The sequence below is a fragment of the Microcebus murinus genome, chromosome 12, assembly GCF_040939455.1.
Source record: "Microcebus murinus isolate Inina chromosome 12, M.murinus_Inina_mat1.0, whole genome shotgun sequence".
Lineage (NCBI taxonomy): Eukaryota > Metazoa > Chordata > Mammalia > Primates > Cheirogaleidae > Microcebus > Microcebus murinus.
In genome coordinates this window covers 73,270,933-73,284,427 of record NC_134115.1, presented here as the reverse complement: position 1 = coordinate 73,284,427, position 13,495 = coordinate 73,270,933, and the positions used below count along the sequence as shown (strand labels likewise).

Here is a 13,495-nt window from a genome sequence, read left to right as displayed (position 1 = left end):
TCAAACTGAACCATTAAGATCTGTGTGTTTTATTGAATGTAAATTATACTTCAGTTTTTAAAATTACATATAAATGATTAGAAATCTAAGACTTCCAAAAATGATATTACAGATTTAGCATAGAAAATTCAATGTTGGATGCTATGTACAGATTGTGATTGTATCACAGATACACAGATTTAATTCAAAACAAATTAACCGCAAACCATCCCCTCACCCTACCACCTACCACAGTGCTGTTTGAACCACACTGGATTTAGGTTCAGTGGTGGGCTGAGATTAAGGATATGAGCAACTTTACTCTTTTTCAAATAAGGAATACATGCTTTAGATCTGAAAGCGAAAGAAAACACAAGTCAACTTAATTGTTTTCTAACAACTTCTCTACTTTTAAAAGTTATATTTTAAACTACTACTACAGAGCAACTGAACTTGCTCAGTAATCTGTAGGGGACGTTTTGTTTTGTTTGTAGGGTACTTTTGTTTGCTTTCTAAAATGATGATAAGAGAAGCAACTGATTTTCATCCTTTGAAGCTCAGCTTAATGGCCTGGCAACATGATTTGCTTGATGAAAATAAGCAGACACATTAGCTGGTTGTTTTTCTGGTTTTTGTTTGTTTGTTTGTTTTTTTGAGACAGAATCTCTCTCTGCCACCCTCAGTGGAGTACAGTGGCGTCATCATAGCTCATTGCAACCTCTAACTCCTGGGCTCAAACAATCCTCCTGCCTCAGCCTCCTGAGAAGCTGGGACTACAGGTGTATGCCACCATGCTCAGCTAATTCTTTTTCTATTTTTAGTAGATCTGGGGTCTTCCTCTTGCTCAGGCTAGTCTTGAACTCCTGGGCTCAAGCGATCCTTCCACCTTGGCCTCCCAGAGTGCCAGTATTACAGGCATTAGCCACCACACCTGGCCTACATATTAGCCTTAATTAAATCCAACTCAACCACAACTGTCCCAAATTCTCCCTTCTCAACACACACATATAATTTTCAGAAATAGTTAATGTACTTGTCAGTCAGCATGTGGTAAAGAACACGGGTGTTCAAGTCAGACAGACCTGGGTTCAAATTCTGCTTCTGCCCCTTCATTGCATGACCTTGGGCAAATTATATAGCATTCTAGTTTCCTCCCCTGTAAATGTTGGTAATAACTGCTACCATCTAGGATTGACCAAGGGATTAAACTTAGATGATATAGATGAGACACTTAGGATGGAGTATACTCTAAACATGAAACAAATAATCATTATTATTAGTATTTCATATGCTGATTTATTTCAGCTTAGTAGGCATAGTAGTTTTACTACATTGGGACTATAATTTAGTAATATAACTCCCAATACATTTCCAAATTTAATTTGTACCAATATAAACTGCAACATGCCTTTGAGCAATATATAGTTTTACTTTTAAAAAGTAACTCATAAAAGTAATTTATTTTATAAAAGATTCAGGTCTAAGGCCGGGCACGGTGGCTCACGCCTGTAATCCTAGCACTCTGGGAGGCTGAGGCGGGTGGATTGCTTGAGGTCAGGAGTTCAAAACCAGCCTGAGCAACAGCGAGACCCCGTCTCTACTATAAATAGAAAGAAATTAATTGGCCAACTAATATATATAGAAAAAATTAGCCAGGCATGGTAGCGCATACCTATAGCCCCAGCTACTTGGGAGGCTGAGGCAGTAGGATTGCTTGAACCCAGGAGTTTGAGCTTGCTGTGAGCTAGGCTGATACCACAGCACTCACTCTAGCCTGGGCAACAAAGCAAGACTCTGTCTCAAAAAAAAAAAAAGATTTAGGTCTAATATTTAAAAAAATTTAATTATTAAGTTATAATATGTCATTAGCTAAATAACATACTTTAAATGATTTATAGCTTTATTTTAGCTTTATTTCACTTTCAATGACTTCTAACACTTCGAACTAGTCCATTCTTATTTCAAATCAGTTTTTTTTTATTACCAAATGTACAACACTGGTGCTACCAACTGCAACATCGTTTCAAACTTATAAACCAAATACAGTAAATATCACTAAAAGGTTTTTTGTACATATTGTTTTTCATTTCCAAAGGTGCTTCATTTTATGGGGGTGAAGTAGAAAGGGGCAAACAATATTACAGCTGATTCTCATTAAAACAGTCAACCTGAACCTCAAAGCATCAGTAACAAACAAACTAAATCTAGTCCAGGAAATAACACCATATTTTACAACCAAAGGAAAAGGCTCATTTCATTTACATTATAAACATGAGCTTTCCTTTCATCTATTAGACAAAACCTTTCCATCTGCACCTTGTCAGCCTGGCCCTCAACACTGCTAATCTTACAACAGATGAACCTGTCATGGCAACATGCCCTGCCTAAATCTTATATAGGCATACTAACCCTGCAGCTTAATAAAATAGTTAAGTTTATTAAAAACTTACTGTGTGCCAGGCACTGTATTTATTACTTTTCATGAATTATTTTACTTAGTCAGGGTTGCAAACTCAAAGGCCTATAGGGCATTTGAGTAAATGAATAAAGCAAGCTGGCAAGAAGAAAAATCAACTATTCAGAAATACAATTGAACTTTATTACCAAACCTCTATCAGTATTTAGCATGATACAAACACATATAATACTGAAGAGTATATACTAAATTAAAATTGAAAAATACAAATAAAATAGAAATATTTCATTATGAATTTTAATTTTATAACAGCTTTCATAGAAGACCAAAAACCTGACATTTTTCTTTGACCCAAAGGTCAATGTTAGGCTCACCTAGCTCTGCAATACAACTTTAACTGGGAGCAAGATTTAAATTTATTTAGTATTATTTTTTAAAGATTAGCTGTTCATAAAGGTAGGAATTTTCAACAGTGAATAGAATCTTTGTGCAAGGGTTTTTATTTTTAGGGCATCTACTTCTCAGATACTTGTAGAGCTGTTATTCTAACCCAGGGGTCCTCAGACTTTTTAAAGAGGGGACCAGTTCACTGTCCCTCACACTGTTGGAGGGCCGGACTGTAGTTTAAAAAGAACTATGAACAAATTCCTATGCACACGGCACATATCTTATTTTGAAGTAAAAAAACAGGCAAAAACACCTGCATGTGGCCCGCGGGCTGTAGTTTGAGGATGCCTGTTCTAACCTATTCACATTTAGTTTTTAGCACTTTAGTGTCTAACAGCTTATAACTTCTGTTTGTAGTTCTTCAACTATACTAATAGTATTCATTGAGAAAGGTAATGGAACAAGGTTAGTTCATTTTCCTATAGTTTGAAATCAGGGTTTTTGGGTTTTGTTTTGTTTTTAATTGAACCCTCAAATACAGAAGTGTGGTTTAGGCCATCATATCATTTTTGGAAAATGACCTCAATATAGGAAAGTGGACCAGACTGCTCTTGCCATATGGCTTTCCAAAGACGTAATTTCACAAGGAAAGAGTAAAGGGAATCACCCATTTGTGCATATATAAGTCATAATATCAGCTAAAACAGCTGAGTCTATAGTCATGATTACTAATTTTGACAAATCTACATACAATTAAATAACTTTACTTGTATTAATCATCTCCCGGAAAGATAATATGTCCATTTTTAACTTTTTTAGCAGAGAGCAATTCCTAGTAAACAATACAATGAACAAATTTAATTTCTTCACCTTTGCAAAACATATCTACATTAGTTTAGATTTTAATAAGTCTAAAGTTAACACTATAGTAGCACTGTCTATAGTTATGATTAATAACTTTGACAAATCTACCATAAACTTTCAAAGATATTTCTCAATATCTAACAAGTCATTTCCTGACATTCATGTCATGGGTACCCAGTCTAAACACTTTTTAATCACATCAAAATTCTCTTGATACCATAAATAAATTTAACCAGGTTCATGGTACAGTTGAGTAACCCTTAACCAGGGTTGCGTTATGAAATGCTTGGGACAAGAAGTGTTTCAGATTTCAGATTTTGAGATATTCACGTTATATTATAACTTACCAGTTCAGCATTCCTCATCTGAAAATCCAAAATCCAAATGCTCACAGGAGCACTGTTGAGTTCATCATATTGGCACTCAAAAAGTTTCACATCCTGGAGCATTTCAGATTTTCAGATTAGGGATACTTAACCTGTATATTTATATCTGTGGCTTCAATATCTATAATAGAAACTGCCACAAATCATTAAACTTACTCATACAACGTGCCCTTCTAAGCTTTAATCAGCATGCTGAGTGGAAGTATTCCCGGTTAGGTTTATATTTTAAAACACTCATTTAAACAAAGTGTTTGTATTTAATTGAAATTCTTTCACAAAGTTTCCAGCTGCAAAAGATTTTGATGCCCTGATAATTTTTTCATGTAACACACAACAGTTTCACAGCAGCACTGCCTATTTTATTTGAAAATAAATATAGACCCTATTGAAAAATGAGTCCTTTTTCTAGTTAAGTTTTTCATCACGATCTTTTCTACATGTTTACTATAATTCTCAGTATGGTTTGACTCAATATGGTTTCATTCAGTAGAGACATACCTCACATATTGAATTTGTAGAAATATGCCTCATATCTACAAAGTAAGCTCTCACCCATTTTACTTGAACATACGGCCCTCTTGGCAAAAGTCTCATTTTCCCACTTCAGATAGAGACATAATTATGGGAAATATTTTACTTTCCTCTTTCATATAAGAAAAACAACAGTGCAAGCACAACGAATAAATGGTAACTTTTCAGTCCTCAGCATCCAGAAGACAAGACATCTCATGCCCCATCACATAAGGCAGCTGACACTCTGGCACTCAGCTAGAGCAGCCAAGTGTTGCCATATGGGAATCCTGCCTATATGTGGCCAGATTTTCCAGCATTTCAAGAAAAGCTGGAAATCTGGAGTTTTCTGTAAATCTTCTATTTTTCAACAAAGGCAACTAATGAACTCTCAAATGTAGGTAACTAATGAAAACAAATTTTTTAACACTGTCTAGGCCAAGTTTTGCAGTTCCAACAAAACATATCTGAGGGCAAAATTCAGGACTCTAACTTAACAACTTATACATTTAACCTTCACGGCCAAACCTATAACATATTTCTTTATTTTAGCCATTATAAGAATGAGGAAATCGAATATGCAAGAGGGTTTACTTGCCCAACGTCACAAAATAGCAAGTTATGAGGGGTGGGTGTTAGGATTTGAATCCAGACAGTCTTACTTCAATGCTTAAGCTCCTAACCACCTGTTCTGTGTATAACAAGATACATGTAAGGCAAGGAAGCTAGCTCTCCACCAATGTATTCTTATATCCACATGGAAAATGATAGAACCTGAGGATAAATAAATAAATAAGGGCAGTCACAGTGGCTCAAGCCTATAACCCTAGCTCTTTGGGAGGTGGAGGTGGAAGGGTCACTTGAACCTAAGAGTTCAAGACCAGCCTGGATAACAGTGAGACGTTGTCGCTACAAAAAATTTAAAAAATTAGCTGGGGTTGGGCACGGTGGCTCACACCTGTAATCCTAGCACTCTGGGAGGCCGAGGCAGGCGGATTGCTAGAGGTCAGGAGTTTGAAACCAGCCTGAGCAAAAGCGAGACCCCATCTCTACTATAAATAGAAAGAAATTAATTGGCCAACTAATATATATAGAAAAAATTAGCCAGGCATGGTAGTGCATGCCTGTAGCCCCAGCTACTCACAGAGGCTGAGGTAGTAGGATCACTTGAGCCCAGGAGTTTGAGGTTGCTGTGAGCTAGGCTGATGCCATGGCACTCACTCTAGCCTGGGCAATAAAGTGAGACTCTGTCTCAAAAAAATAAAAATAAAATAAATAAAAATAAATTAAAAAATTAGCTGGGTGTGGTAGTATACGCCTCTAGTCCCAGGTACTCAGGCCAGGGCAGAAGTACCTCTTGCACCAGGAGTCTGAAGTTGCAGTGAGCTATGATGATGCCATTGCACTCTACCTTGGGCTATAGATGAAGACTCTGTCTCAAAAAAGAAAAAAAAAAGAACTTAGGTTTGAGTATGTAAGTAACAGAAAACTCATTATGAATCACACTTTAATGTAACCAACAGAAAGGATAAGGCTATCTTGGGCATCATCAGGGGCAATGTAGAATATAGAATGAAAGATGTTACTGCACTCCAGCTGGGGCAACACAGCCAGACTCTGTCTCAAGAAAAAAAAATTTAAAATTTAAAACAAAGAAACAAATAAATGGACAAATAAAAAGGTGGATTGTCTGGCTAATCTAGAACAGATCAGAATTATATTCTCTTTCATTCTATAATGCCCAAGATAGCATTAGCTTTTTTCTTGGTTACAGTAAAGTGTGATTCACAATGAGCTTACTGTTATTTATATACTAAAACATAAGTATTTTTTTTTTCTTTTTTTGAGAGAGGATCTTGCTCTATTTCCTGGGATAGAATGTGGTGGCATCATGATAGCTCACTGCAACCTCAAACTCCTGGGCTCAAGAGATCCTCCTGCCTCAGCCTCCCAAGTAGCTGGGACTACAAGTAGGTACTACCATGCCAGCTAACTTTTTAAAAAATTTTGTAGAGATGGGAACTCGTTATGTTGCCCAGGCTGGTCTTGAACTCCTGGGTTCAAGTGATCCTCTTGCCTCCACTTCCCAAAGTGCTGGGATTACATGCGTGAGCCACTGTACCTGGCCCAAGTCTTTTTTTTCTTTTTTTTTTTAGAAAAATGAGAGACTATTGCTAGCTTGAGTAATCAAAAGCATATGAAAGACACAGTATATATATAAGTATTTATACACACAAATATTTGAGAATGTTTGAGCTATACTTTAGTTTTTATCAGATTAATAGAGAAAAGGAACACATAATAAAATTATTTGAAATACTGTCTACTGACTTTGAAATACTTTTAGGTCCCTATAAGGATTGACTAGATTTTAAACTATACTATTAATTTAGTTCAAATCTGTTTACTGTTAAGTTCTCCGGGAAAGCAGTGCACTATCCTCCCATACAACTCTTTTTTCTCACTTACGTAAGATAGGTGCCTCTGGTGTTCACATTCATCATCAAATCCACTCTCTTTGTAGATGTTTCCAATGTGTTGGTTAAGCTAATAGCACTGGCATTATTCACCAAAATATCAATTCCTGTTTACAAAATAATCAATTTCATTTTAATATGTCAGACTTTTTGTCACAAAATTAAAAAGCATTTACCCAATACATTTGACAACCTCAGTTGATTCACAAATACAATCATGCATCATGTAATGACATTTCAGTGAATGACAGACTACATATGTAAAGGCAGTCCCATCAGGTTATTTTACTGTGCCTTTTCTATGTTTAGATATGTTCAGATACACAAATACTTACCATCGTAGGCACTGTGTTACAAATGCCTACAGTATTCAGTACAGTAACATGTTGCATGGGTTCACAGCCTAGCAATAAAGTATCTCATATAGCCTAGGTGTGTAGTAGGCTAGACCATCTAGGTTTGTATGAGTACGCTCCACAGTGTCTACACAAAGATAAAATTGTCCAATGATGGATTTCTAAGAACGTATCCTTGTCATTAAGCAACACATGACTCCACTTCTTTTAGATGATATGACTGACCAATATAGCAGTGTAAGACTGATAGCTGTATCAAAACAGCACCTGCATGATTTTCACTGGCACAATGGAGATACAGCCAATCTCCAGAGCTCCAAGTGAGGCTATAAGGAGGCTTAGTCCTTAGTGGTTTGTAGCTTCCACTCTTACCTGTTTTCTTACTTCCCGGTCTTTCCTCCCTGTCTCCATGAAACCTTAGGTCAAATTCCTTAAATCCTTCTCTCCTCTAGCATGTTCTGAAGGCCTGACCCACTTCTAAGCATACTAGCCTCCCTTTCCCCTAAGACTCCTCACTTCAAGGGAAGAGCTCCTTTCTGGTCTTAGGAACTGGGAAAAGAAAAAGACCGAGAGTTTCAACGTCCTAGAGGTAAATCATCAAAGTGGATCAATTTTGTTTCAATGACTCATACACATATACACACACATACATCTAGAATAACTATTATTTCTGCATCTTCTACCCAGTTCCTATCCATATACAACATATTTTGTTTACAATTATATGCTTTGTGAAATATTAGTAACATTAAATGAAAATGGTAAAATACAAAACTATGTCAAAGATTTCCCTTGTTTCTACATGGTCTTCAATATTCTTTTAAAAGGGTATTTAAAGATGGTTCTACGACAATATAAATGAACTTAATGCCACTAAACTGTACACTGAAAATGGTTATAATGGCAAATTGTAATATTAATATTTTGCCATAATTTTTAAAAATTAAAAAATAAATGTAAAAAAAAAAGGGCACTTATTCCATCAAGTAGAAATGTCACAATTTCTGCTTCTGGGATTGGACCAGGTGTCTTCAAACTATGGCCCGCGGGCCACATGCAGATGTTTTTGCCCATTTTGTTTTTTCACTTCAAAATAAGATATGTGCAGTGTGCATAGGAATTTGTTCATAATTTTTTTTTAAACTATAGTCCGGGCCTCCAACAGTCTGAGGGACAGTGAACTGGTCCTCTGTTTAAAAAGTTTGAGGATCCCTGGGTTGGACTGTTGCAACGAACATTTTTTATTACCCTTTTCTATCCCTCTCTTTTAAAATATGAGGGTAATGATTTAAATAAGCTTATTAAATTCACTAAAATATTTCAGTCATAAGCACCCTTCCTTAATAGATGGTAACATTATAAAATTTTGATCACATCTTCATTTCTTAATTCCCATATCCTTTGTATAGAGTTTGTATTGTTAATGTTTTCTCAAAATGTATCCTTAGAATAACTCTAGATTCAACTACATTGCATTTTATAGCTCCAAATAACACAACTCAAACTTAAGTAAATCATCTGTGTATCTAAGTTCCAGGTCCTGTGACTATGAGCTTTCCAGAATGAACATCATAATGATGGTTGCCTTCATAAGTGGCAAAGACCTATGAAAAGAATTTTTAAATCCAAGACATGCTTCTCAGTCCACAAAGCTGAGAGCTGCTCAACCATATCACCATGAGATAATCACTGAGTGGCTACTCTACACAAGGCACTCTTCTAGGGCCTAAGAGACAGGAAGATGATATTCACTAAAGGAGAAGCCAGGTAGGAACAGAGCAAATTGAGTGTAGGTCTGGAGAGATGCTGGACTGATGGGTATATATACCACCCATGTAAAATCACCCTACTTAGGGAGATGAAGCTAGTGAGGACTGTTCCAATCAATGGATGCCTTGGGCAAAGCCAGAATTTACTGACTTCATCTCTCTCATTTTGGGATAACAAGTGACAAGTATCTTAACAAAGCAAATATCTGAGCCTGAAAGCAAAGAAATCAGATGAGGAACGCAGATATGCTCATTTGGCAAACTGCATTTCACTTAGCCATGATAGAGGGGGGGGAAAGGGCCCAATATAAGAGACCGGTTAAAATTTCTAAACTCAGATGAGCCAGATTACAATGGATCAGGAAACAATAGTGGGAAATGATACACAAAAGCATATATGTGCCTGTTGAAGGGGAAAAAAAGGTAGAAGGAAAGAATGTTTCTCTGCTTTATGAAATAGCATCATTTATTCAAGGCCTGAAAAAAACTGAAGGTGAAGGAAGATAAGGTGATAGAGAGTACTATGCAACAAAGAACCCTAAGAGCACAGGTTTGAAAATGTCTTCAACTGATCAGAACTTTATTAAGGACAATTCTCCAGCAGAGACAAATATCAGGACAGGCTGGGTACAGTGGCTCATACCTGTAATCCTAGCACTCTGAGAGGCAGAGGAGGGAGGATTGTTTGAGCTCAGGAGTTTGAGACCAGCCTGGGCTAGAGCAAGACCCCATCTCTACTAAAAATAGAAAAATTCATCAGGTGTGGTAGTGCACGCCTGTAGTCCCATCTACTCAGGAGGCTAAGGCAGGATTGCTTGAGTCCAGGAGTTTGAGGTTGCTGTGAGCTATGATGGCCTCACTGCACTCTAGCTGGGATAACAGAGCAAGACTTTGTCAAAAAAAAAAAAAAAAAATCAGGACGAAGATAAAGTCTTCCCTAAAAGGGAGAATTCAAAAACCTACAAGATTCTAAATCAGAAGGCCACAGTAGCATCAACTACAGTATAGATCTAAAACCAAACAAAAAAAATAAAGGTTTTTCTTTGGAAATTTACCTGACAGACAAAAATAAATAAATAAAATTAAGGCTTGAATCTCCATGAAAAAAAGAGTATGGAAAACAAAGAAACAAATAAAAAGAGCAGGCTATAAATTGTCTCTTATAACAGTGGCATCCATCATGATTAGGAGAGAATAGGGACTGAGTTGCTGAACAGAACTCTTAAGTCTGTACTGGAGTGCCAGAAAAGTAGAAGCTAATGGGGAAATGAAAAGCAAAAAAATTTTTAATAATACATCAAAGTGGATATTAAAGAGGGTGGAAGGAAACCCTCAAAGTAATTCCAGTGCCAATTTATAAATTTAGCAAGAAGATAGGAGTGTTTTAGATGCCTCTCTCAACAACAGGTAACTATATATATAGAGAGATTTTTTTTCCCCCCAAAGATATGGGAATCATATGCCCTTAACTGAAGATTTTTACCAACTGAATTTAAGTTCCTGGGTCATGAATGTCAGATCAATGACATGGATCAACTGACATGTAAAGAAACAAAAATGAAGATTTCCTTTTGTCCCTTCCATTTTCCCTGACTACTTCTGGGAAAGCAGATCATACCACAGGCAAATCTGGATTAATCCAACGTTGAAGATGCTGAGGGAATGATACCAGGTCAATGGAAGATGTCTGAAGTCACAGTGGATGAAAAATAAATACAGATTACCCAGGCATATAAATGACAACTCATTGGCTGGGACCAAGTAGAATAAGAAAATTGGAATGGAGAGATTTCTGGGCTTTAATTTTTCCAAGAAAAAAGAGATTTCTATTGAGTCTTTAAGTTTTCAGTAAACTCAGTTTCAACAAAAGAAGAAGAAATTAATTTGTGAAACTTCTATTGCTCCGTAGGAGCCAATACTGGTAATTTAGAGGCACTTCACATTTTGACATTCAGGCATCTATTTGGCTGTGCTATCATGTTGTACATAACGTGTAACTCTTTCTGGTGAACCAGGTTGGACAACACAGCTAGAATTCAAGATGGGAAGTTAAATAGGGGGTGAATTCTGGGCCTGTATAGTATGTCCTTGCATACCTCTAACTAATGTCCTCTCCTAATCAATTTTAGAGGTTTCTTGGGCCAATATCAGACAACAGCTGAACTGCTGGAATTCTCTAGTAGAATTATAGGACCAAAATAAAGATTGAGAAAGGACCCTGACAAGATGGCCACAGCCCTCTACTATATTCTGATGATCTCATTCCCTAAGGAGGATAAACTTACCCTCAGCTGACAGACACAGTGGATCAACAGAAAGAACTAAAACTGGACGAATACAGGGAACAAGTTTCACCTACCCCTTCTATCTTCTCCCCTTAATTCCTCCCTAAAAATTCATGGACAAACTAATTAGGTCAAATCTTAAGTGGCACTAAGTGGCTACTTTTACTAGTAAGTGAAGTCATTTTAGAACAAAGGTCCTGCATTTGACTTCCTCTCTTTTCTTTTCCACATTTGGGACCCTCTCAGCAAGGTAAAGCATAATTTTGCATTTTCTCTCCTCTTCTCACATGAGTGCTCACATTACTTTGGGAAAGTAGCTAGGAGTAAAATTTTGAAATTAAAGGAAGAGGCCCCACTTGAGCCAAAACTCTGTGCTTCAGTTCAGTACCCCACAGCACTCTGCACTGGGATTATAAGCACAGCCTTGATAACACTGAAGTATTACCTTGTTTTCCATTGGTCAACATCCCCCACATGTACACTACATATAGTCCTCCGGAACTTTACAGGGGGAGAGTAAGAATGGTTTAGGCAGGATTTGGACATACTTAGGTGCCCTGCTACAATGCCATTAAAGTTTTAGCTCGATCCCAAACAACTACCTTCTAGGATCTTATGAACTAATTGGGGAGAAAAAAGAAATCCTAAGATCTAAAGTGGTATAAGATAAGGATCAAAGGAATGTCTTAGGAATTCAGAGAAAGAAAAATACACTTCTGATTACCATGTTTCCCCCAAAATAAGACCTATCTATAAAATAAGCCCTAGCAGGATTTCTAAGCATTTGTGCAATATAAGCCCTACCCTGAAAATAAGACCTAGTGATGGGCGTGGCTACACAGCATATCTGCACAACCATGCATTTCATCTCGGAGTGGTAAAGAAGACGAGCAGCCCTTCTCATCTGCCCCATGAGAGCTCTATTGCTCGACAGGAGAGATTGGGGCCAATGGTTCTAAAGGAGATAGAGTGGCAAGAAATTTAGGATGGAATTCAGGGTTTGGAGAGTGATGATGATGTTCCAGAATAAGATGACTTAACTATATTTGAATAAATGTAGATTATTGTACCATATTTAAAAACAATAACACATCCTCTGAAAATAAGCCCTAGGGTGTCTTCTTGAGGAAAAATAAATATAAGACCCTGTCTTATTTTTGGGGAAACACGGTAGTTGGCATGCTGAGGAAACTGGATTTCTGAAGGAGATGAGATTTAAGTATGTAAAGGTAGGATTTTAAAGATAGAGAAGGGCGCATGTTAAGAAAATGGAGGTGACCAGCCTGAGCGAGACTCCGTCTCTACTAAAGATAGAAAGAAATTAATTGGACAACTAAAAATATATACATAGAAAAAATTAGCCAGGCATGGTGGCACGTGCCTGTAGTCCCAGCTGCTCAGGAGGCTGAGGCAGAAGGATTGCTTGAGCCCAGGAGTGTGAGGTTGCTGTGAGCTAGGCTAATGCCACGGCACTCTAGCCCAGGCAACACAGTGAGACTCTGTTTCAAAAAAGAAAAATGAAGGTGGAGGGTGGGCACTGAAGAGGTCTCAGGAAGGGGAAGAGAAAAAGTTAAAAGGCAAAAAATTCAAGAAGATGGAAGTTAACTATTTTGGCTAGAGTAGGGAGTTTACAAAGGGGTATTAAAGAAACCTGGAACCAAAAAAAGTCTATTGAGTTCACAGTGTAAAGTATCATGAATGCCAATAGGTATCTTTACTTTGCCCAATAAATATCAAAAAGTCATCAAATAATTTTTATGAAACTGGTGGACAGATGGCCATTAGTAATTAGGTAGCAAGTAACTAAAGCTTCTCTAGGCCGTTATTAACTATAACATTTACCTGTTTGCTTACTCATTGTTAGCCAAACTGCTTACTCTTAAAACATCACATAGCTTAATGTTCCTACAATGTTCTTAGAAATAACATCTTACTCTGACATACAGATCACAAGATGTTGGCTAAGTTGTTTTCAGGATCTCAAGACCCAGTCCTAAAGTCAGGTCAAACTGGTTGAGACCACCTACCCTTCAACTTAGTGTACATGAGTATCTGATGGGTGACCT

At 37.1% G+C, this 13,495-nt stretch overlaps 1 protein-coding gene across 1 annotated transcript in view; it reads right to left on the bottom strand.

Moving 5' to 3' along the window:
- Window positions 1-13,495, bottom strand: part of HSDL2 (hydroxysteroid dehydrogenase like 2) — a 55,789-nt gene that overhangs the window by 30,579 nt on the left and 11,715 nt on the right. Inside the window, exons 4-5 of the mRNA XM_012768925.3 lie at window positions 7,012-7,126; window positions 230-333 (exon numbers count right to left, since the gene is read on the bottom strand). Of these exons, the coding sequence (XP_012624379.1) occupies window positions 230-333; window positions 7,012-7,126 (219 nt within the window). The remainder of the gene's footprint in view (window positions 1-229; window positions 334-7,011; window positions 7,127-13,495) is intronic.